A 26,220-nucleotide genomic window follows, 5' to 3' on the forward strand; every position below is an offset into this window, starting at 1 on the left:
GACCCTCTCGGGCTAGGAGAGGGTGTGGCGCCACATTGTTCAAGCCCCGAAATTAGCCTTTAAGGGAGCAATTTATCTACTTGCCCCAACATTGGGGAAGGTGTGAATTCCTTCTTGTGTAGCTATGTTTCCAGCTCCCATGAATCCCCAAAATGGTAGGCTTATTGAGTCGAGATATGGTCACTCTCACCCATGCAAATCAAAGGACCGCCTTTATAGGCAATAGTTCACAACTCACTCAAGATTCAGGTTATGGTACTTATGGTCATCCTGGTGAAATGTAAGTCTCTATTATGAATGACATTAAATAATGAGACTAAACATTTCGTGGTCCGATCTTATACAAACTCCTTTGTATAGAATATCCCCGTTCACATGTCTCTGCATGAATGATCAGGATAAGAACATTTGTAGCATTTTACAACAATTGTAACATCTACAAAGCGGGTCATACTCATAGTGTCACCAGGATAAGGTATCCAGCCTTATCCATCTATTGCAGACCATTTAGGTTATCACTTAAACAAGATCTATTCGTATGTCTCTACATACATGTTTAAGCTACAAGATAACCTTAGATATTAGTTTATTGGTTTATGGTTAATGTAACTCAAAAAAATGAAATAAAACATCACATATTTTATTACATAAATAAAACGTTTGTACAAGACAATTACAAACTCTAGGAACTTACGAGATATAGGGCATCAACCCCAACAATTATATGTGAAGATGCTCATTTTTCCCACCTTTAAGCTTTCTCATGGTAATACTGTATATGTTTCCCCATGATCGATTATCTCTCGTCTTCGATGTTCAAAATATAGTATTGTGCGATAGAATGTTAGCTTAACCAAATAAATAATCGGCAACATTCTAGCTCCTTTGAAAACCCCATTCATACAATCAGCTGCATTGTTTGTCATCTACCCATAACGACACCTTATCATGTGATTGTGTCCAATTTTTTAAGTCAATATCAGAAAAATATTCAAGGCACTCAGGGTTCAATTGCTTCAACTCTTTCCTACACCTCATGAACTTGCATCTTTAGTGTTGATTTCCTACTTTAAATACCAAATCTTTCCGTTGCTTCAATTTGTATTTCGTATTGGAATTACTAGCAATATGATGAAGATAGTATCGATGGTATGCTATGGGTTCACTCCAACTAATTTCCTCATTGTTAATTATAGCAAAATGCCTTTATATCTACCAAAAATCAAGTAAATACCATAACTTCTGTAACATAATCATGCTATGCCTACAGAAACCATAACCAACTGGACGATTTTTCTCATTCAACAATAGCAAAAGCTATGGGATGTATTCAACTAGAACTATCTACACATCTACTCATTTCCTCCAATATCGACCTTGTTCACATATAGAATTAGTAATGTCCCAATCTATTTGGGTGAACATCTTTGACGGTACCAACTCATTTTCATGTTTTACACTTCCTTCGTTTCCAAATAATTCATCAAGTTCTACATCAATTCATTGTCCCAACATTTTCAGGTTCAAGAATGACTAAAACTTCAGGACGCAACGATATAGTTAATAGAATGTTTACAATATTATAGTAGACAAAATATTAGTCTAACTTAATAGTTAATACTAACAACCTGATCCAACATCAGTCCAAAATCAAACAAAACAACTCTGACAAATTTATGACCAGTACAAAAGGTTTTTTTTTCTTAAAAAAAAAATGAAACCTACAACCCAATTCCAAGCTCAAATTCAAGATCAATCCAAATCTTTTCTTTTTTAAAAACAAATAAACTACAACTCAATCCCAAACCAATATCAGTCCAAATTACAACAATAAACTCAAAAGAACAATCCAAATTTTAAAGTCCAAACTTAAACAATCCAAAAACAAAATTTCATATCCAATCTAATGGTAAAAAATACTAAATCTTAGACAAAACAAACTTTACACACTAGATCTTCCAAATTTTCAACAAAACTAGTTCAAAACTCTAGATTTTCATCCATATATTTAGACAACATACTAGATCTATAGATATTCAAGGCACGATCTCATATACTGAAGGGAAAAAAATAACTAAGTTGAAGACGGCGACACAATAGTGGCGGCAAGGGAGAATGACGGATGACAAAGAGCATGACAGATGGCGGACGGTGGATGTGTGGCTAACGAGGGACTGAGAGAGAGGAAGAAAGAAAAAAAGAGAGTTTGTATTTGAAGAAGGAGCGGGTGGGGGGGGGGGATGTTTTGGGACCACTAACTCATGTGCCGGAAATCATTGGATGGGTTCATGACTTCTCTTAGTCAAGGTAACATGTGGCAGCTGTCGGGTGGCAGGTCAATGTCAGGTTAGTAGATGGTCATGTGATGTGGAGGGAAGTCGTGGACCCCTCCACGATTTAGCTTTAAATTGTGGAGCGGGTATACGTGTTATGTGCTTACTCAAGACTCGTGGACCCGGCCCACGATTACACTATCCTATTTTTGTCAAAATTTTCAACTCTAACCCTATTTTTATCACTTGCATCATAAAATTGTTATTTATGTGAAAATTCGCGAACCAAAAATTTTCCAATAAAATGAAAAATAATAATAATAATAAAGGACTGGACTGAAGTCGGGTTATTTTTTTTTTGCTCTGGGAGGGAGAATTAAAAGGGGGAAAAACAGATAGAGAATGACGTTTAAGCAAACTCGCCGTCAACGGCAGCGCGTCAGATTTGTTAGTTTATTTCCTGGCCGCGGTGCGAAACGACTGTGCAAATTCTCCGAGTACGCGGCATGAACGCGACTCATGAAACACGGTCCATACAAAGTCAGCTTAACCTTTACGCAAGGGGCTTAGATTCTAAACCGGCTCCATTCCTCGTGCTCTCCTTCTCTTGAACGGCTACAGATATAGGCTCGGCTGACATTTGATTCCCTCCAAAACTGAGCACAAATGGAGAATTCTGGACCTCCGGCAGCGGTTTACGGCTTCAGGGATCGCAGACCAGAAGCTCTGGGGGACTTCCGAATCCTCCCCGACGAAGTCATCAATACCATCTTAGAGAATCTCACTCCTCGAGATGTCTCTCGCCTTGCTTGTGTTAGCAGGTCAAACGACTATTTCTCTGCCAATTGAATTGTGATTCATGCACTTTTCAATCTCTGGATCATTTCTTATTGCAAACAATCTGAAATTGAATTTGGTTTCGCATAGTTCGTATAACATTCGTTGTAAAATGAGAGCCAGTTGTTAAAAGTGGTCGAATGGTATAAGTTGTGGTCTGGTATTCTCTTTGGAGTTCTGTATCATATTACATCGTCGATACGGAATTTTGGATGCAAATTGGTGTGGAGAATACGTTACTATCTAAATTTTTGAACGAGTAATTTGAAATAAGATATTAGGTTTATCTGGGTTGTACATACTTTTTTAGGAGAGATGCATGCGTGTGCTCTTTGAATGCTCGTTAACATCTGTTTCCTTTGTAATGCAGTGTTATGTACATTTTATGCAATGAGGAACCACTCTGGATGAGTCTATGCCTTAACAGTGTAAAAGGTCCATTACAATACAAAGGCTCCTGGAAGGGAACAACACTCCATTTGTATGTTTAAACAAAACAAACTTTTGCTGATAGCTTGCTCTACTGATTTTCCTCTGAATATTTTATTCTTTCGGAATTGCCCTTGATTGTCTTGTTCTCGCAACATTCATCTTTCTTCGTTTTTAGTTGAGATTCTTTAGTCATTTTTATTTTCTACAAAGATTTTATTCTATGTCTCATTGTTTCTCATCTTCCTTTTTCATCTTCACTGCAGAGAAAATGTTCCTCGTGGATATGAAGAACAATGTAGAAAGCAATTACAGTTTAATGGTAATGGTTATTTTGCTTAAGTGAATTTTTATTCTCTTTGGGGGATTTTTCTTTTTTTCTATGATATTAGGAATTTTGTTCTGAGGTGCCTTCTACTTATTATTGGCAACTTGTCTTGGGCAGGTTTCAATTCAATATTCTTATACCGAAGATTTTACCGGTGCCATACTACACTGGATGGATTTTATATGGATGCTGGCAATGTGGAAAGGAAAAATGATATTTCTTTGGAAGAATTTCAAAATGAGTTCGATGGGAAAAAACCAGTATGTTTACTTAGTTGATATCGTAGCATGCCCTATCATCTTATCCGAGCTAGATTAAATGTGAAAAAAATTGATTATTTAAGCCTTGTGATTCAAATGGCCATTGCACCTCTTTAATTTTGTTGGTTCCATTTTTAACTTCTTCCCTTTCCCTTGGGTGGGTAATTTAACTCATCTAAATTGAGGTGGATAATGACCTGACCTCAACCTCCTTCGTGTGTTTTAAACAATAACTGTTATTTAATTTTGTATTTCAATCATGTTCCTGGCCTAACATTTTATCTTCTAGATGCAATAGTCATCTTTGACACTTAATTTGTGGTGCGTATGAAACAGAAACACTTATTTGGGTAATGTTGTCTAATATTAACATGTATAGATATTGGGCACTCTTAACATTATGCACTTCGTTGGGACTTGTGTTAGTTGAGATCCTTTTAGTCATTTTATTTTCTAACAATACTTACACTGATGAACGACAAGTTCTTCGTTGGCATTCCTTTACCCTAATCTTTATGCCATCTGCTTGAGTTGTTGCAATACAGTGGCAACTTCGTGGAATACAGAACCTTTCTTTTTGTAAATGATAAAGAGAGAAAACATCTCATAGGTGATGAGGTTCTAGATTGGTTTTCTTTAATGGGCAGCGAATGCTTCTCCCTTTCAGATCTAAATGACTTATGGTTCTAGCTCTTGCGGTCCCTTTTCTCTTCGGGACTTTTTTCTGCTGTAAATCTCCATTCCAATCTCCAACTTCCAAGATCTTAGTTCCTCAAAAAATGTTCTAGATCATTATCTACGATCTATGGTTTGGAAGAATAACTACCTAACAAAGGAAAATATTTATTTGGGAAATTTCCTTGAGAGTATCAACACTTTTGAAAATTACAAAGAACAATCCATGCATGGTCTTTTCTCAAATTGATGCATCATTTTTAGAAAAGGCTGAAGAATCTCAAGAACCAGCTATCTATTCACTGTGATCAAGCAACCAAATTCTGGAACTGGTCCTGTGTACTGGATTGCAACTGTGCCAATCAATATTTTCTCCACTTTAATCAGCCTTTCATGAAGAAGGCAGACGTTCTGGCTCAATTTTATTACAGGCTTCTTAGTTTTCCTTAGGAGAAGAAAGAGATGATTGTGTTATATTTTTTGGACAATGTTCTTTTTCTAATTGCTTTTGGGAGTAGACAAAGGGTGAGTTTGAGATGCCTTTCGAAAAAAATGTTTCTCAGTAAAATATATTTTTTTATAGACACTTTTGGAAGAATATTTAAATTTTTAATCTAAAAGAACTTTAAGTGTTTTCTATTTGTGATTAGATTTCTCAACTACTTGTAGTTATTGAAAATAGAAAATAGTGCTTTTAATTGGTTAAAGTACTTTTTTAAATTTGATCGGATCTTTAGAAGGAACACACTTTTAGTCCTCCATAATCACTTCAAAAGGCATACCAAACACGCACTAAGTAAATCCTTTGTAACTACTCTCTTTATGATATTTTTGATATTTGGAAGACCTTCTTGTAACTTAGCTGCAGGATCCCTTTTTTTCTCTTTTGTGCATCTTATTATTGTAAATGACAATGAAATGATATATTTTTATTAAAAAAGGTAGGAAATGTATACTATTTCGAAACCATTAGTTTTTGACATGGTAGATTATACTCCTACAAGTTTGATTTGAAATCAACTCTTACCATTCTCAAAACTAGTCCCAAGGATTGTTAAATATCAAATCACAGCAATGCCATTGAATACTTAAGAGGGGGTTAAATTACCAATAAACTCCAAGGCTTAAGCTAATAGGTTCATGTTCGATCTTTTTATATATTCTTCTTAACATTCCCATCCACATGTGGACTTGTGGATTAGAGAGGAAATGACATTATAGCGGTCAAACAAGACTTTTTGTTTTGATGCAACACTAACTACCTCTAAAGTAAAGTTTATGCTAATAGGTTAAATATATTTAATGTTTTAATATGAACTTCTAACAGTTGAAATATAAATTTCTTGGAGTTTGAAATTTCATTACCATCTTAGCTACTCCAGGTTTGTTCTTCATTCTGCTTGCCTTCTGGATTTAATGCATTTATTATCCTACCACTACGAGTATTCCCTTTTTCAGGATATTCTTCAACCAACCCGGTTGGTTTAATGTTTTTGTTCACTTCTGTTATCCCGCTTTCCCCATTCCAGATTAAATACAAATTAGATCTATGTTGCTACCTTTTCTGGTACCTTGGATTTTTCCTGAAGTAATTACAATATATAATTGAACTTGAACTACAATCCTGGAAAGAAAAATTAGATAGGGGCTTTTTAGAAACAAGACAAATATTGAGAATAAAGGATGGAAGAGAATAAGACATTCAATTCAAGAACTAAAGTCAACGCATTTCATTAAATAAGATTAGTAATGAATTACATTACATAGTATAAGCTTTTGAGTTGGTTAAGACAGCCTCTATCATGTCATCAAATGAAAAGAAAAAGTATTCACTCTAGCTTTCAAATAAGATTGACTTGAGAACTACTTTTGTTTCCTTCTCTTCTATTATTTCCTGCTACACTTTCGTTTTCATAATTGCTTTGCTTTTGATGCCTTTCTGTTAAATTTCATTTGTTAAGTTTCTTCTATAAAAACAATGATGAAAGTAAGGAGCTTTGATCAAGAACTACTTTTTAATCTTTATATCCTTTGGGGTTTTCTTTGTGGAGATATGTGATGCGACCTAGCATTTGAAGGATGTAACTCCGAGCTTTCTTGAAACAAAGAAAATACTTTTTTATTATCCAAAAACCTCATTCTCTATTTATAAAGGATGTAAATCCTCAAATTAAGTGAAAACTAGTTACTACAAAACACCTAATTAATGAACAAAATAAAATAGAAAGTTCCAAATTTATCCTTGATCCTATTATACTAAATCAATAGGTTTTTGTATATGGTTAGTATGTGGTTTAAGTCAATCTCATGGGCTGTTTATGGCAGATTATACTTTCTGGCTTGGTTGATACTTGGCCAGCTCGGCGTACATGGTCAGTTGACTATCTATCACAAAAATATGGAGATACTGCATTCAAAATCTCTCAAAGGAGTACTAAGAAGATCTCAATGAAATTTAAGGATTATGCAGCATACATGCAACTTCAGCACGATGAGGATCCTTTGTATATATTTGATGACAAGGTAGTCCACAGAGATGGTAATAATATCTATACGTTGTTCGCTTTTTTCTATTTTAACTCCGTATAAGTTTAGAACATTTTTTTTCCATATTTTTTCTGCAGTTTGGGGAAGCTGCACCAGATTTATTAAAAGACTATGACGTGCCTCATCTATTTCAAGAAGATCTTTTTGATGTATTGGATGAAGATAAACGACCTCCCTTCAGATGGCTTATCATTGGCCCTGAGAGGTCTGGTGCATCTTGGCATGTTGATCCAGCGCTTACAAGTGCCTGGAATACCCTTTTATGTGGTCGTAAGAGGTATAAATCCTGAGCTATAGCTACTTCAGAGAAGCACTAGTGTTCTGTTAGTAATGCAACATTTTTCTTAATATATAAAGATCTGCCACTGCTTAAAGGTTATTCTATGTATGCATATTTTGGATGAAACCATGAGTCATGACCATATGATATTATAGAAGTTCAATATTTGGCTTAGGTGGTAAGCTCATTCTATATATACATATTATGGATGATTTGTTGTCCATATCATATTATTGGGCAATATAATGTTGAGTTCATTCTAAATGTGCACGTTCTGGACAAAACTATGGCATATTATATTGTAAAATTTGAATATTTGCAACTTCAATGTGGTGGATTAGGGATACGTCCTCAAATGGCAGAATGACTAGAAGCATGAAGGGTATCAATAGTCTGATTGACGATCTTCTTGTTGATATTTCTTTCAATAATGTGGCATCCCCTTAGTCAAATGGAAATATCTCCCTTGTGTGGGATTTTAGATTTGTGGTGTAGGCCAGGATTTGTTTCTACCAGTGGGAAGTGACCTCTGTCTTCTACAACTTTGACCATTTTTCTATACCCTTTAGCTTTGAATATATGGTTGGAGCCCAAAGATCTTCCCTTTGTTGACTTTTGCAGGCTCTTTTTTGTTTGTCTTTGTGTTTTTTCATTCTTTCTCTAAAAATTTGGTTATATTTAAAATAAACAAATAAAAAATAAAATCAGACAAGACCTTGTCAAGGTGTGTTGATAAGGAGGTATGGACATTGGGCAGCCGTGGCAGGGATTTCTCTCTTGATTTTGAAATATTGAGCGATTGGTAGGATGGAAATGAGAGGTCATTATTCCTGGCACTAGGGGACTCCCTTCTGAAATTTATTGATAGTTTTGACTTCAATGCTTTAGTAGCAGAATCCCTGTCCTCGGCTACCTTCTTTGGATCGGAGGTCTGTGGTAGAGCTTGTGGAATTCCAATAATTTTGGAGATTGATTCATGCTCAAGTCTAGAAACATAGGTACTGCTATTCGCATAGCTGTCAACAGTTCGATGCTAACTTGCCTTTTCTTTTGGTCAATAATGTGTTAAGAAAGGATAACTTGTTACGAACTCTCTTTCATTCTTAACAGGAGTGCATGGCTCATACATTACCTATCACCAATTATGTTTCTTATGTTTAGAATATTATCGTGATATCTGATCAAAGATATAAAATTTCTGAATCTTGTATATGCACGTGGAAACTTATTTTCATTAATTTAGAAATTAATCCATACAAAGCAGTATAACAATGTTTGAACAGGTGGGCCTTGTACCCTCCAGGTAAGGTGCCTCTAGGTGTAACAGTCCATGTTAGCGAGGAAGATGGTGATGTCAATATTGAAACCCCATCTTCACTGCAGGTATATTGTCCTAAGTTGGTTTCCTTATGTTTTGTCATAATTTCACATTTTACATTGGTGGCTGAAAGTCCCTGGGCCCTTTTTTTATATTTAATTTCATCAATGAAATCTTCCAAAACAAAAAGACAAATATTACATTTTACTTTGGGCTAGTGCGTGTGCGTGTTGTGTTTTCTTTTCTGATAACAACTTTGGGCTATTATGCATATAGTGGTGGCTCGACTTTTATCCGCTTCTTGCTGATGAAGATAAGCCTATTGAATGCACCCAACTTCCAGGAGAGACAATCTATGTTCCAAGTGGTTGGTGGCACTGTGTCCTTAATCTAGAGTCAACAATTGCTATCACACAGAATTTTGTTAATGTCAGCAACTTTGAATTTGTATGCTTCGATATGGCACCTGGTTATCGTCACAAGGGAGTTTGTCGTGTTGGATTCCTTGCTCTTGATGGAAATGGATTGGAAGAAGCTGAAACTCATATTCCCTGTGATAAGGGTAGTTTGAGTACTTTTGACCTTGAAAGGAAAGAGAAAAGGATCAAGGTGCACAAATGTGAAGATGATACAACTGATAAAAATTCAATAAGTGGTGCCTCTAAATTCTATAGTTTGTGGAAGCAAGGTTTTTCTTATGATATAAATTTCTTGGCCTCATTTCTGGACAAGGAAAGAGATCACTATAATTCTCCGTGGAGCCCAGGCAATTGCATTGGACAGCGGGAATTGAGGGAATGGTTATCCAAGCTCTGGTATGAGAAACCAGCAATCAGAGAGTTAATATGGAAGGTACATATCTTTTGTGGCTCGTCACCATTCATAATGATAAGTATCATTTTTCTGTTACATACAGTAAGAAACTATCTTGCAATTAAATTGGCTTGGTTGGTTACGCAAGCTGTAGGAGATCCAACATTAATGGCCTTTATTTCTTTCCTACCCACCCGTGAGTTTATTATGCGAGGGTTTTCAATTCACATGTGGAATTTCTTATTGAATATGAACCTTGTTGGACACCGAACATTCTTATAAGGGTGTCTCTTAATCGAAGGGAAAACCCAACTTTCCTAGGGTAAATTTTTTTTTAAGATCCTCCATCTGAAGGGATTTTTTTCTCTTTCCTTTTATTCTTATGTTAGTTTATTAAACGTCATGGATAAACCAAGCACTTGTTACCATTTTATTTCTCACACCCTAAGTAGTTTATATTCTGATGTTTTACTTGTTCACATTACCCTTAACTCCTTTTGCAAGCAAACTATGATAATAATTGTTAGATGATATAATATTAAATTTACCTTCACCCACGAGCTTAAAATTTTGGGTCAATTGGTGATTTAACATGGTACCGATCAGGTGGTGCAAAGAGACTACGTTTAAACCTGCAATGTTATTTCCTTTCCAATTAGTATTGATTTTCACTTGTTGAGTCTTCTACATATTCCAATCTCACAAGTGAGGAGGAGTGTTAGATGATATAATATTAAATTTACCTTCCCCTATTAACTTAACAATAACATAGTTGAGATTCTTAGAGGTTTTCATTGGTCTTGGGAAGTTCTAGGAAAATCGAGTGGTGGCCTCTAAGGCCTTTTGTAATTATCAGTCGGACTAATTTCTTTTTATTTTTGGGATTGGAAGCCCTTTTTATATGTTCGGGCTCCTTTCATGTGGTTTTTTTTTTTTTACTTTTGGTATTTCCTTGTATAGCTTTTCATTTTTCTTGGTGAAGGTTTGGTTTCTTAAATAAAATATGTATATAGTTGAGCTTTAACTTGAGATCTAAGAAGCACAGATACTTCTAATTGTGCAGAAAATCAGTATCAGATACAGATATGTGATTTGAAGTATTTGATTTTTTTAATTTCTTTTTTTAATTTTCAGATACACGTATATGCTTCCAGATATGTGAAGGAGATACGTTGGAACATATATTTTTTTTCAAATTTAAGCCCAACCACTTAAAAAGGGCAACCCACGACCCATTTTATTTAAATGCGTGTTTTAGTGTGATTTTAAAATCATCATAATCACTTTTTTCATTTTTAAAATCACTCGAAAACACACTTTTAATTACTCAAAATCAAGTTTTCAATTTTATACTTTTAAATGCAATTTTCATATTATCAAAATTAGTTTTGAAGGATTAAACATGTTCACGGTGATTTTGAAAATGACAAAAGTGATTTTAACCATTTTAAAATAACTCCCAAACATAAAAGTCCACTTAAATCGAGCAATCCAAAACAAAATAAATTAAAAATGATAAAAACATACAAAGTTAAAAGAAATAACCCGAAACACAATTAAATCTTCATTCTTCTCCTCTCTCTCTCTCTAAATCATGATTTATACCCCCTTCATCCTCAACTTCATTCTTCAATCTTCATCCTCTACTTCTTTCCTACCGTCTGCTCTAGTCGCCCAACCACCACTCAACATTATTGGATTTTTTTTCAAGTTTTCGTTCTCTTCTTGAATCTATTTTAATCTAATTTAAAATAAGTATTATAACAATTAATTAGGCATTATCCTATATATACACACACATATATAATAACGTATCTTCAACTTATCCATATCTTAGTTTTTTAGAAATTAGTGTATTGTCGTGTCGTGTCGTATCCGAATCTGTTCTGTGCTTCTTAGCTTGAGATCTCTGACCATAATGTTAATTAAATTTTTACTGATCACATTTCTAAACAGTTGAAAGGATAATTTAGAATGACTTCATTTAATTTATTCTTAACAACTTATAAGTTATCAATTACTTTGAAATGTCTCAGGGAGCATGTCTTGCCATAAATGCGGGAAAATGGTTAGAATGCCTAGAAGAAATTTGTGCCTTTCATGATATGTCTCCTCCCTCTGATGATGAGCGGCTTCCTGTTGGCACTGGTAGTAATCCTGTAAGTGTTCTGAACTTTTGACTACCCTGAGTATCTGTACCTTTTCTTTTAAGGAATCATTTTGTTGTCTTGCCGCCTCCTTGAAATGTTGACATATTGGCTGAGTTAGTGATCTTCAATTTCTTGTTTGGTTTTTGGTTTGGCCGTTTGTATGCTGCTAATGGAAGTTAGTTGTAACTTCTATTTTCTCAGTGAATTCTTTTTAATTTTCTTTGTCTTCCTCCCCCATTTAAAAAAAAAAGGAAAAAAGAAGAAGAAGAAGAAGAAGAAGACAAGTCGAACAATATATTTGAAACGCAGTGTAATCAATATCACAATATCATGTGCACCTTTTCGATCATAAATGTATACTTCTATGAATGTAAAAAGACAAAGGGGAAAATTGTTTTAAGAAAATAAGAACAAGAAGTGAGAAGGAGAAAAATTAAACTAGCATTATAAAAGACTAGCAACAACTAACAACGTAAGAAGTAGTTGCATTTTCTTGGTCTTTGATTATTGTAGACCGAGATATCTTTTGTAATCTCCCTCCTTAGGTTGGGTTGCCTTTATGTATCTTCTTTTTCTTTTTTAACAAGAAACAGACTTTTCATCTACATGAATGAAAGGATAAAACGTTCCAGATACCAACTTGTAAAGGAGTGAAATCAAAAACGAAAACAAAGAAACTTAAGAAAAGTGAATGAAGCCTCAAGGCAACCCAATTAATAATAATAAAAAAAAATCATTAGGGGAATAAGACTCACATAAATTAGGAAGTGAACATTGTTGAGTCAGTGTCGATAATAAGGCACCCCAATTAATACAAATATCTTCATCTTCTTTATTTCATGAAAATTTTGTTTCTTATCTAAAATAAAAGAAATATATCCAGAAGCCTTGGGGATTGCATCAGTGTTAATAAATAAGGACATCAATAATCTTATTATTTTGTTGTCTGTTCTGATATATACGTGTGTGTGTGTGTGTATATATGTTTGTTCTGACTGGAACCAACGCCAGAGATGGCAAACATCCCAGCTTTTCCTAAGCAACTTTCCTTTCCCTTGAAAAGTATGGGTGCTAAAGCATATCCCGGTAAAACCCAAGTACACTGATTAAGGGCTATGCTGGTGCTTGAAACTTAATAAAATTTAAGCAGAAAGAAACGAGTGGTCATTGGTCTTCTGAATTCACTTTGTGCAGAATAATGAGTATACCGTTGAGGATTAAGGCATGAAAGGCATTTCTATCATGATTACAATCATAGGAACTTTTCATTCTGTGAACCATCAACCAAACAAAGAATCTCACTTTCTTGAGTACATGTAGTTTCCAAATCCTTCTAAACAGGAAGCTGGTTTTCAGCCTCATCATTGGGCTGGCCCGGCCCTAAAAAGTGAAGGCTCAAGCTCGACCAAACCCAAGCCCAAGCCCAAGGGCCTAAGGCATTGTTTGAGCTTGGATTGGGTCGGCCCAACCTTCACTAGCCTATCCCATGGCCCAACCCTTGGGCTTGGCTCTTTGGATCAAAGTTCGGGTCGAGCTTGGGTTGAAATCGACCCAGCCCATAGAATTAGTCCATTGAATATTAATTATTATTTTTTTTTATCATTTTGTTGCAGTTATTTAATATTAATTGCTTATTTAATTATTTTTTAGAAAAGGAAAAAAGAAAACAAATGTAACAAATCCTTCCTCAATGAAACTCAATTATTTAATTATCTAAAAACATATATATTTTTTAGATTTTCTTAAGGAAATGTTATTAAAATTGTATTTTATTAAATTTATTTTATATTTTTATTACTTCTTCTAGACAAAATTATTGATATTATGAGGTTTTATTTAGTGTTTAATTGTCTTAAAAAGTTTTATTGATTTTTAACCTTTTTTAAAAAAATGCATGTTTACTAAAAACGACGATATATCTCACTATATTTTTTTAAAAAAATGAAAAAATATTTGATGAAAAAGGAAGAGTAAAGAGAGAAAAAGGGCACACACAGAATTACGTGGAAAATCCTAGTACATGGAGAAAAAACCACGGTATGAAGTTTTTCTTATTAGAATTGATACACTAGATACACAGAGGTTGTACATTTAAATAGAAAAGTAGTAAACCCTAGAGTACAGTAAAAAGCCATAAATACCCCTAGGGCTTAAACCCTACTTTCAACACTCCCTCTCAAGTTGGGGCGTAAATATTGGTGAGGTCCAACTTGCTAATACATGAGTCAAAAGTCTATCTGGGAAGCCCTTTTGTAAGAACATCTGCTATCTATTGACTGGAAGGAATATAGGGAATACAAATGTTGTCACTGTTAAGTCTCTCCTTGATGAAATGCCTATCAATCTCCAAATGCTTCGTTCTGTCATGCTGTACTGGGTTGTTTGCGATACTTATTGCGGCCTTGTTATCACAATAGAGTTTCATTGGACAGTCACTATCTGATCAAGATCAGTAGGACCTTTTTCAACCAAATTTCCTCACATATCCCCAAACTCATGGCCCGGTATTCTGCCTCGGCACTGCTTCTGGCAACAACACCTTGTTTCTTACTCCTCCAAGTAACAAGGTTACCCCACATGAAGGTACAGTACCCAGATGTCGACTTTTTGTCTATCACAGAACCTACCCAATCAACATCCGTGTATTCCTTGATACACCGTTTGTCAGACTAACTGAACATCAACCCTTTGCTGGGAGCGGTTTTTAAATATCTCAGGATGCGCTCACTGCTCTCATATGTTCTTCGTAAGGAGATTGCATAAACTGACTGACTACACTGACAACATAAGATATGCCTGGTTTGGTATGAGAAAGATAAATTAATTTTCCAACAAGCCGCTGATATCTCTCCTTGTTGACAGGAACACTGTTAGTTAGGTTACTGAGTTTAGCATTAGCTTCCACTAGAATATCCACTGGTTTACAGACTGTCATACTTGTCTCCTTAACAAAGTGTATTTTCGTTGAGAAACTGAAATCCCTTTCGACCAAGCCACTTCCATTTCGAGAAAGTACCTTAATTTTTTTAGGTCCTTAATTTCAAATTCCTCAGCCATTTTTCTTTTTGACCAGTCAATTTTTGAAGTATCGTCACCTGAAATGACAATGTCATCTACATACACAATCAAAACTGCAATTTTTCCTGATGCTGACTCTTCATAAAGAGGGTGTGATGTGAATGTCCCTGACTGTACCCTTGTGATTTTACGAAGGTAGCGAATTTGCCAAACTAGGCTCTTGGAGACTGTTTCAATCCATACAGGGACTTCCTCAGCTTACATACTTGTCTCCTTAACAAAGTGTATTTTCGTTGAGAAACTGAAATCCCTTTCGACCAAGCCACTTCCATTTCGAGAAAGTACCTTAATTTTTTTAGGTCCTTAATTTCAAATTCCTCAGCCATTTTTCTTTTTGACCAGTCAATTTTTGAAGTATCGTCACCTGAAATGACAATGTCATCTACATACACAATCAAAACTGCAATTTTTCCTGATGCTGACTCTTCATAAAGAGGGTGTGATGTGAATGTCCCTGACTGTACCCTTGTGATTTTACGAAGGTAGCGAATTTGCCAAACTAGGCTCTTGGAGACTGTTTCAATCCATACAGGGACTTCCTCAGCTTACATACTCGGTGATTGAACTGTTTCTTGAACCCTGGGGGAGGACTCATGTAAACCTCTTCTTCCAATTCTCTATTAAGAAAGGCATTCTTCATATCAAATTGGTAGAGAGGCCAGTCTTTGTTAACCGCAATTGAGAGAAGAACACAGACAGTGTTTAACTTTGCTATCGGGGAGAAAGTCTCAGAGTAATCTACCTCGAAGGTTTGAGTAAAGCCTCTGGTAACCAATCTTGCCTTGTATCTGTCAATCGTTCCATCAAGCTTGTATTTAACGGTGAACACCCATTTGCACCCAGCCGCTTGTGCCCATCTAGAAGAATAATCTGGTCCCAAGTATTGTTTATTTCAAGTGCTCTCATTTCCTCCATAACTGCAATTCTCCATTCAGGAATCTCCATTGCTGCATGTATACTGCTCGGTATCGTAACTGTGTCTAGGCTTGTAGTAAGGGCCCGGAACTCGAAAGATAGGTTGCTGTAAGATAAATAATTCTACAGTGGATACTTCGTGCAGAATCTCATACCTTTACTCAAGGCAATAGGGAGATCAAGAGAGGCATCATGGTTTTTCTTCTCACCTGGTTCTCCACTGCACTCAGCCTTTTGCTCATGGGTCTTATCTTCCAAGGGATCTTTCTCACCTTCAACAATGTTATTTGCTGGAATAGGTCTTTCACAACTGTCATCACATGTATCAATAGCATCCTCAGTACAATCGTCGATACTATCACTGTTTTCTCTTTCTTTACTTACATCATCTTCAACACAAGCATCATTTTCAACACAGATGTTACTATTATCAGGGGTAAGATTACTAATACTTGGAACTGGCATCGATTTTGACTCATGAACTGGAGCCGGAGAGGTAACAGGCGACACCATTTCCTTTATGAGATTCCTCCTATAGTATGTGATCCATAGGACTTGTTCAGTAGGAAGAATAGGTTCATTGATACTTATGTCGTCGGTAGTTATGCCAAGAACAGGTTCAGGTAGTAAAACTGACGAACTTTGACCCCAATTAGTCTCTTCATTAGTACTCTCCTCCTGAAGATGACTAATGGGAAAGAAGGGTTGATCTTCAAGAAAGGTCACATCCATTGAGACGAAATATTTTCATGAGGAAGGATGGTAACATTTGTACCCCCGTTGATGGAGAGGGTACCCCATGAAGACATTTCTGAGCACGGGGGGTAAACTTGGTACGATTAGGACCATGGGTATGGACAAACACAACACACCTAAATACCCGAAGTGGAACATCAGGGATAAGCCGATTATCGGGCTATGACTCCTTGAAACAATGTAAGGGGGTTTGAAATTTCAAGACCCGAGAGAGCATGTTTATCAAATGAGTTGCTATTAAAATAGCATTTCCCCATAAATAGGACGGAAGTGAAGTTGACAACATAAAAGAGCGAGCAACCTCGACAAGGTGACGGTTTTTCCGTTCGGCTACCCTATTTTGTTGAGGAGTATATGCATACGAACTTTGATGGACAATGCCTTTAGAGACTAAAAATTCCCGAAATGAGTTATTAAAAACTCCCGACCATTATCACTTCGAAGGATAGCGATTTTTGTGTTCAACTGGGGTTCTATAGAATTGTAGAACTGTTGAAAAACCAACGTGACTTCAAACTTGTCGGTGAGAAGAAAAACCCAAGTTAATCTAGTGTGGTCATCAATGAAGGTTACAAACTAGCGTTTGCCATTGGTGATAGTAATAGACATCGCTATGGAAGAGGGTGAATGGTTTGGAAGGCTTATATGACTGAGGTTTTAGTGAGACACGAGGTTGTTTAGCCCGAATACACACGTCATAAGTCAATTTAGAGAGATTAACATTGTGAAACAGATGGGAAAATAAATATTTCATATAATGAAAACTAGGATGTCCAAGACGTTAATGCCACAACATATAATCAGTTTCAGAAGTAGAAAAACATGATGAAAGTAAACTAGTCCTATCACATATCCTAGAAGAACCATCTTCAGTAAGGAAATAGAGCCCCCTATCATGCCGGGCAATGCCAATCATCGTTCTCGAGTTTAGGTCCTGAAAAACAACAGCATCAGGTGAGAACGTAACACGACATTTCAAATCTCTTGTAATCTTGCTAATAGATAATAGATTATAAGAAATTTTAGGAACATGTAGCACATCTTGTAGAATCAAACACTCAAAAAGGGAGAGAAATGGCCTTTCCGAGCCACAGGAGCAAAGGACCCATCAGTGATTTTGATTCTTTCATTTCTGGCACTTGGATAGTACGAAATAAACTGGTCGGAGGAGCCAGTTAAGTGATCTGTAGCCCTTGAATCTAAAATCCACAGCTTGCTACCAGTTATACTAACAAGGCTAAAAGATTGAGTAGTACCTGATTGGGCGATCGCGCTCACACTTACTGCACTGGAGCTAGTCTGGTTGGTTTCCTGATTCTGAGGTTGAGGACCTCCGGTTGCGGATTCACTTGCCAGTGCTCATCCAGAACCTGATTGACGTCGTTTACCATTAGGTGGACGACCATGCAACTTCAAGCACTGGTCTTTGGTGTGCTAGGGCTTCTTGTAGTGTTCACAAACTAGAGTTGGCTTGCTGTTTTGTTTGTTATTGACAGGACCCAATGTTTTAAATGCAGCAGAGTCAGTTGGCGAAACCAGCGTACTATTCATAGTGCTAGACCGATCTTCCTCAAGGCGGATTTCGGAACACACTTCCATCAGGGACGGTATTGGCCGATATCCCAGTATTCGACTCTGTACTGCGTCAAATTTAGAATTCAGCCCCGCAAGAAAGTCATAGACTCGGTCGGTTTCCTCATCCTCGTAATGTAAGACTCCCCCACACAAACAATTCCAGACCATCTCATGCCAGAGAATAGACAACTTGTTGAAGTAAGCTGTAACGTCCATCATTCCCTGCTTGCATTCATGGACTTGTTTGTGTAAAGTATAGAGCTGGGAAGCATTCTGTCATTTGGAGTGCAGCTTCTGGACAGCCTCCCAAATGTCTCACGTAGTGGCAGCATACAGTAGGGGTTTTCCAATTTGAGGTTCCATACTACCTACCAAAATAGACCGAACCCTCTCCCTTCCATATACGTCCTTGAGGATTACCCGGTCTCGGTTTCGGTATTTCGCTCATTAGATATCTAAATTTATGACGACCCTCGAGGGCCATTTTAATGGATTGAGACCATGAAAAGTAGATATGACCATTTAATTTCTCCCTTACAAAAAAACCTGCAGAATTTCCCATTGCCCTAGAAAATAAATTTGCTGAAGATAAGGCAAGGAAAGAAGTTACCGAATTTCCAGAGTAAATAGGTGGATTTGGAGGGAGGTCTGACTGGACATTTGAGGTCATTCCTAGTGCTTCTCCAAGAGCAGCAATCCGCTGCTGAACATACTCGTTCTGCTATTTAATCTGGAGTTGGTGTTGAGTAAATTGGTCTTGGATTGTACTTCCTTGACCCTGATGATGAGACGATGACTCCCCAATCTCGAATCCACCAAACATAGGAAATGGCTGACCTCGGCTACTATTCAAATCCGACTGGAATGGAGGACTGCCATTGGTCGGTGTGAGGTGGCAACCGCTGATTGGGTCGACTCCAAACTGGTTCGGTTGGTGGCAGTCGTGGCTCGGATCAGTTCTGATAGAATCAAGGGCTACGTCGGTTGGGACCGGGAACCGTGGCTGGGTCCAACCCGCTGGAGCATGCGTGCGGGCTGGAGGTCGATAGTTGACAGGGATCACGTCGATGGAGTCGCGCTGGCTAGAGAACGTCAATCGAGTGGGCTGCACGGGCAGGTTCACGCTGATCTGGGGTTGGGTCGTGCCGATTCGGGCTGGTGGTGCGCCGATCGGCTGCTAGATGTTGATCCTCGAGGTCCGTGGCTGTTGCGTGGCTTGGGTCGCGCCGTGGGTTTTGGCTCTGGTCAGCTGGTCATTTCGGTAGAGGTGTGAAAGGGTCATCTGAAAATTCCATTCTATGGCATTTTGCACGATAATGGCTATATCTGTGCTATTGTTGTCGATTACTGGCAATTGTGATTCTCTTGTTGGGTTTTCCTCAATGGTGGCCAGGGTTTTGTCTCCATGCTCTAATACCATGATAAAAAAGGAAGAGTAAAGAAAGAAAAAGGGCATACACAGAATTACGTGGAAAACCCTAGTACAAGGAGAAAAACCACTGTATGAAGTTTTTCTTATTAGAATTAATACACTGGATACACAGAGGCTGTACGTTTAAATAGAAAAGTAATAAATCGTAGAGTATAGTAAAAAGACATAAATACCACTAGGGCTTAAACCCTACTTTCAACAATACTTTTTTAATATATAAAATATAATATATGAAAAACTATACATATTCATACATATTTGGGTTGGTCCAAAGATAAGTTTATTAGGCCGGCCCATCCAATATGGCTCAAACGGGTCGGCCGATGGGCTAGTCCGACTATCAAAATAGTGATCCATATCCAATCTAATGAATAAATGGGTTGGGCTCAGTCAAACGTTGACTTTGGGCCATGCTTGGATCGAGTCTGGATTGGGCTTATGATGGCTTTTGGGCTTCGAGCCCATTGATGAAGCTAAGTTGGTTTGGACAAGAGTTCAATGAAATCAGAGAGGAAAAAAACAATTTAATGGAAGAGTCTGAGGGGTCCAAATCTAAACTCTGGATTCACAGGCAAGTGACAATGGAGAATGGCACTCTGAATAAGTCTTTTAAAAGACAACTGAGCCAAATCCCCCCTCAATTTGTTGTCAATCTAAGTGTTGTGGCTAGTACAACATGAATGTAACGATAAATTTAAATGTAGCAGATAGTGACGATAGATTAAATATTCAGACACTGAACCTTAGGCCGTCTATTTTAAAATTTAAGATATGTATGATCCCATTTTTGTGTTACCACTACATATTGTGAATCATGATTATTAGAGGCTGGTTATTGCAAGTGCAGCATTCTACTTGGAATATAATCAAACTGGGGTGATTACTCATAAGAACTAATGGTGTTTCTACTCTAATTAGTTGACTCTTCACTTTTGGGTATTAAATTTCTAGCCCATTACACTATGCTACTGTGCAAATTGTGTTAAACTAATGTTGTTTTTTGAGAGGATGAAGTTCCTTTAAATTTTTTCGTCACTTTTTCTCGGTCTCTAGGTTTATCTCATGAATGATCGTGTAGTAAAGATATATATTGAAGAAGGTGTTGAAGCCTCACTGTACAGTTTAGGCACTGAGGTAGGCATTGTACTTTCATTTTTATCATAAAATATTATGTATTATCCATCCAACTTCTGTGCTGCATACTTCACAGCTCGAGTTCTATAATCTACTATGTAAAGGGAATTCTCCACTGAAAAATCACATCCCTGAAGTCTTAGCATCTGGGATTCTTTACCTTGAAAATGGAGCTTATAAAATTGTACCTTGGGATGGAAAAAAAATTCCAGATGTGATTGCCAAGTGCAACCTCCTTCCAGAGATTGACCAAGCAAATGATTCCCCTTTTGGTGTATGGAGCAAGAAACATTATGAATTCAGAAAAGCTGGCCTACCAATGTATGAACCAATGGATTCTGCTGAACCGATCAATATATGGCCATATATCATTACAAAGCGATGCAGAGGGAAGATGTTTGCTCAACTGTAAGATCTTCAACTACTTGTTTAAGTTTAAATTCTCATCTTATTTTTTAAATGATACACGTTCATTGGTCTTTAATTATTGTTGGAATTTGTGCAGGAGAGATTCCTTATCATGGGATGATGCTTTAAACTTAGCTTCCTTTTTGGGAGAGCAGTTGCGCAATCTTCATCTCTTACCTCATCCACCTTTTAATAGTGCAATTTCATCAACTAGCTATACATTTGAGGCTATTCCTGATGGCTCGAAAATTTCTCCCAAGTTGGATGTTTTAATTAAAACTTTAAATAAGAAGAGGAAGGGCATTTCAGATCACGTGAAGAAATGGTATGTCTCCTCCTATCACTTGAATGGTTTGTTTACATTCTCTATTCATTGGCAGTCAAACATTGATCTAACGGCGAATTTAAAGTTTTCAAGTGTGATTGATGACTGGTCCTTAAATGTGACCATGTGATCATACTGAATGGCCCTTAAAATGTGATTTCCATGCTCTTGAACTTGAGTAGGGATCAATTAGATGTTTTTATTTTGGAGCTCTTGAGATCACCCACTCGAGATGTATCCGTTCTTTCTCATTTCTTCAAAGAATCTGATAGGAACTTTATATATTTAGAACACTTCCAATGGAGGACTACAGTCACTATCGTCTTAGTTGTGAGAATCTGATAGGAACTTTATATATTTAGAACACTTCCAGTGGAGGACTACAGTCACTACAGTCTTAGTTGCTATCACAATTCTAAAGGGAAAAAAATCCATCTTTACACTCAAACACTACTAGAAAGAATGATCATGATGCAAAACGGCCTCTGTCCCTCCCCATTACCAAGAATCCTGAATGATCCCATCAAAATAGTGAAACAGAAATATCTGCTCAAGTACTAGTAGAAAGCCCTCTCCTTTTTATCTTTCTAACATAAGTTTTCATAATTGGTGGCCTGCAGTAGCAAAACTCTTCCCATTGACGGATTAGCATTATATCTCTCAACTGTATGATTGTATGGTTTAAGTCGTGGCACCTCTATATTATATCCATACCTTTTTAATGTTAGAATATTTGTATGCAATGAAGCATTCTAACATGCCATGAAAAGATATAATGTCCCCCTGAACCAGTCATTTAAATTTTGCAGGGGAAGTTCTATTCCGAGATCACTGGTTGAGAAAGTTGACGAATATTTACCAGATGACATGGCAAAGCTGTTTGATACAATTGAGGTTTGCTTTTTCGTAGTTTTTCTGGTGATGTGAGGGGTTTTTTATTTTTACTCTTTGGACAAGGAAATTGTATTGATAGAAATATCAACTGTTCTTGGGAGTCGGAAGATGAAATATCCCCCACCACCACAGAGTAGTAATATTAAGAGTAAATGCTCACTTTGGCTTGAGTAAAAAGAATGACTTTAATTGAAGTTTAAAAGTTAAAATATTGAAAAGAGAAACAAGACTTTAGAACTACATCCAGATGGAAACATGGATGAGAATCAAGTTCCAGTATACTTGTCATCTTCTCAAAGCTCATAAAAATAATTCTCTGTTTTCTTTCGAGCCAAAAATCAAATATAAGAAAACCCAGCAAGTGTATGGTAGCATTTAGGCCTTAGCTTTTCCTTTGAAGAAGTGTTTTTTGAGAACTTGCTCCATGATGGTTTGGTCCTTGTGTGGTCACGCCATCCCCATTTGACACTAAAGAAAATTCTTGGTCTTTGATATAGTTGTTGCAATGCACGCTTCAAGGGGTTTATGAGATGACCAAAATTTGAATTCTTTTAAGAGGTTGGTTTTTCCGAAGAGCTAAACCCCAATAACCTTTGCTACACCATGTTCGTATAATGCACAAAACTAGAGAGTCTCCACTTATGGCCATCCACCACTGGAGTCTCTACTATCCATTCCTGATCCCTGATAGAGAAGCATATAATTTCAGTCCTCTTCGAGATCATTTTATACATAAGGGAATGACCCTCTCTGGGTACAAAATAACATGTTACCAATAATCCAATAACTAAACAATCCTCGATGAAATAAATAAAATGAAAAGGCCAGTGGATTGGCATATGCCGTCATAAATTAAGGGATAAAAACCTCAGGAAGAGAGGAGCTGTCGGAAGAGAGTTGAACATGACCTGGGTCATTTACAGTCAACTGTTTGTCAAAATCCTATGCTATTTAATTTTGTGTTAGTACTATCTACAGCTTTTGATGATTTTTATTTGATTTCAGGATGACAATGACCTGAAAGGCTGCATGGGTTTATCGTGGATTCATTCTGATATCATGGATGATAATATTCAAATGAAGCCATGTTTAGTTAAACCGTGCTTAGGTGGAAATGCTGGAGATAATAACCTGCCTTCCAATGGCTGGAATGACATTGAAGAGAGTGAATCTTGGTGCCCGAGTTACATTCTTGATTTTAGCAATTTGTCTATAGGTTTGGTTTTCTTTTCTCCAGTAACGTTACATGGTTCATTAATATAATATGGCTGTGAAATAGTTTCATGCCTTTGTAATTTACATTTTTTTTTCCCATTTTATTTTGGATTTGATCAATGCATGGATCATGACATTAGAAATCCCACGTTTTTTCTTTTTAAAAGTGTAACATCGGTCTTAGAGCCAAAGGTCTACCTAAAGCTCCGAGACTCACGACACTGATTGTTCCGCACCCCTTCACTAGCATTCTTTTCTTCCCTTTAAGCATGCTTGAAATGAGGCACCTCTTTAAATTCTTTCAGTGGTTTGAAAGTCACTAAAGAATGAAACAACTCATGTATATAAGACAATGACAAAAATCATTTATTTTTCTTTTGCAGATGATCCAATCTGTGACTTGATTCCTTTATACCTTGATGTATTTAGAGGAAACGAAAATCTTCTTCAGCAGTTTCTGGAAAGCTATAAACTTCCTCTGGCAAGATCACAAAATTTTGATTCTGGTGACAAATTACACAGACATTCATATCGTATCATGTAAGTCAATGGATGTATTTACAATGCACATAGGTTGATCTTGTCTCTCCCCTTCTTGTGGTGTTTGCAGACATTTTAATTGTAGTGTTGGATTCAACAGCTCACTAATGTTCACAATCAAATTTAATTATATCTACATTTTAGCCAAATAAGTAAAAGAAATAGGAAGCTTGATACGTTAAGGTGTCATGAAAAGTTGCCTTAATTTTAAGTCTCAACTGTTCTCATCCGGTAGACCTCCATGGCATGACAATAGTGGTAAACCATATGAGTACTATTGAGGAACAAATGAGGTCATGGGATGTGAACAGCCAACATAAATTTGTTAATATACATGGGTGAATACGTTGTGAGTGTTTTCTTTTGCTCACCAGAAATGAGGAAAATAACAAGTTAGCAAATGGAAACTTGATTTTGAGCAACTGTGTTTACTTTGAGTTCTATAAGAGTACTAATTAGGGGATATATGAGTTAGATTAGTATTATATTAGTAAGGGCATAGGGGCAATTAGCTAGAGGTGCCGTAGTTAAAAATAAAGGGTGTTAGGGACCTTAAAAGGGTGGTAGGATTTTGGTAGTGTCCATTGTAGGACTTGGGAGAGAGGTTGCCTTCTTGGGAGGCTGTTATATTATAATTTCTTCACTGATATTGCAATATAATTATCCTTAATATTTTTTTGTATTTTCTGTGTTTGGGTACCTAATAAGTTCCCCCTTCATGCCACCATCTGCTTGATGCTATGATTTACCTTGTTTTCAACCACTGTACTCTACAGCTGGTTTTGAGTCTTTTGGTCATTGTGCATAAAGAAAATATGTAGTCAATGTAAGTCTAAAGTCTATAAAATTTTTAGTGGCTTAATTTTTCGTTGGATAGAGAAAAGACCTCGACTTGCCAGTCATATAGCAAGGTCTAAAGCGTTTCTGTTTATTCCGGTTTGTACTACCTATTTTCTCACCTCCTTTTTCTTGAATTGCTCAATATTGGTTAAACCTGGATAACATACAATCTTTGAGCGGAAAATAGTGGGAAAGTGAAAGAGGGGGGTGGTTATTGTTGCTGGCTCCACAATACGCACCTCCCCACCACCACGAGAGAGAGAGAGAGAGAGAGAGTGTGAGAGAAAAGAGGGGGGGGGGGGGGGCACCAAAGTAACTATGGTTCACAAGGTTGAAGTTTTAGTATCTGTCGTCTGACATCAATGAATTACTTCAATAGCTTGTTTGCAGTTGAAAGTAAGTAATGGGTGTGATTGCGATCATTTATCTGTAGGTGCTATTGCATCTTGCATGAAGAGGATATCTTGGGTGCCATGTCCAGCATATGGAAGGAACTGAAAACGGCCAAGTCTTGGGAAGAAATTGAGCTAGCAGTATGGGGAAGATTAAATAGCTACAAGGGTCTTGCATGAACCTTTTGTGCATTTGAGAGCTGAAGTTACAGGATTGACCTGCACATATGCAAAGATCGGATACACAGACGGAGGCGATAAATTGTCATCAATAAAGTATGGGATACATAACTGGATATGATAGCATTTTCATCTTGGATATTTTTCTTTTCTTTTCTTTGCTTTTCTTTTCTTTTTTAAATTTATTATTTAAATGTTGTAAATTTGTTTTATTAAAGAATAAAGCGAACGTTTACTTGTACAAAATGTGAAATTGAATATATTAATATTCAATCGTCTTAACAATTATTCACATCGGATATGATCTATCTTTTATATTTTTAATCGAATAGGTTTTTGGATAGTTGGATGGTTTTATTTATCATGATCTACTTTTTAGGTTTATAAGTAACTCTAATCAAGTAGCACTGGATTATGGTATTTAATCTTTCTAAGAGTACTACCCTCATCTCCCTCCTTCAAACTTTTGTCCTTGTTCATTCATTTTTTCTTTTTATGCAAAACTCTTATAAGGATAGTCGTATTGTGAACTAAATGCTTCATTCCTCTTTCACTTTAGCGATGGTAGAATAAAACAACAGAAAAGAAAGCCATGCATTCATCAATGAGACCACAATGCAACAGCT

The 26,220-nt window shown here is 36.7% G+C and overlaps 1 protein-coding gene across 1 annotated transcript; it reads left to right on the forward strand.

Moving 5' to 3' along the window:
• Window positions 1-2,601: 2,601 nt before the first annotated feature.
• Window positions 2,602-25,886, forward strand: LOC120076839 (putative glycosyltransferase). Its single transcript, XM_039030782.2, has 16 exons — window positions 2,602-3,094; window positions 3,481-3,591; window positions 3,806-3,861; window positions 3,985-4,127; window positions 7,128-7,325; window positions 7,427-7,626; window positions 8,913-9,012; window positions 9,224-9,799; window positions 11,797-11,919; window positions 20,720-20,800; window positions 20,877-21,208; window positions 21,306-21,533; window positions 22,343-22,427; window positions 23,433-23,643; window positions 24,026-24,182; window positions 25,456-25,886. The coding sequence occupies exons 1-16, from the start codon at window positions 2,940-2,942 to the stop codon at window positions 25,592-25,594; spliced, it is 2,895 nt and encodes a 964-aa protein (XP_038886710.1). The 5' UTR covers window positions 2,602-2,939; the 3' UTR covers window positions 25,595-25,886.
• The last annotated feature ends 334 nt before the right edge of the window (window positions 25,887-26,220 follow it).

The sequence above is a fragment of the Benincasa hispida genome, chromosome 4 (genome assembly GCF_027475165.1).
Source record: "Benincasa hispida cultivar pf3 chromosome 4, pf3_genome.v1.1, whole genome shotgun sequence".
Classification (NCBI taxonomy): domain Eukaryota; kingdom Viridiplantae; phylum Streptophyta; class Magnoliopsida; order Cucurbitales; family Cucurbitaceae; genus Benincasa; species Benincasa hispida.

Excerpts from the sequence above, each read along its gene's own strand:
- LOC120076839 (XM_039030782.2), top strand. The coding sequence starts at position 2,940 with ATGGAGAATTCTGGACCTCCGGCAGCGGTTTACGGCTTCAGGGATCGC. Across the intron at positions 20,801-20,876 it reads TGTACAGTTTAGGCACTGAG|CTCGAGTTCTATAATCTACT; the intron begins GTAGGCATTGTA and ends CATACTTCACAG. Across the intron at positions 22,428-23,432 it reads AGCTGTTTGATACAATTGAG|GATGACAATGACCTGAAAGG; the intron begins GTTTGCTTTTTC and ends ATTTGATTTCAG.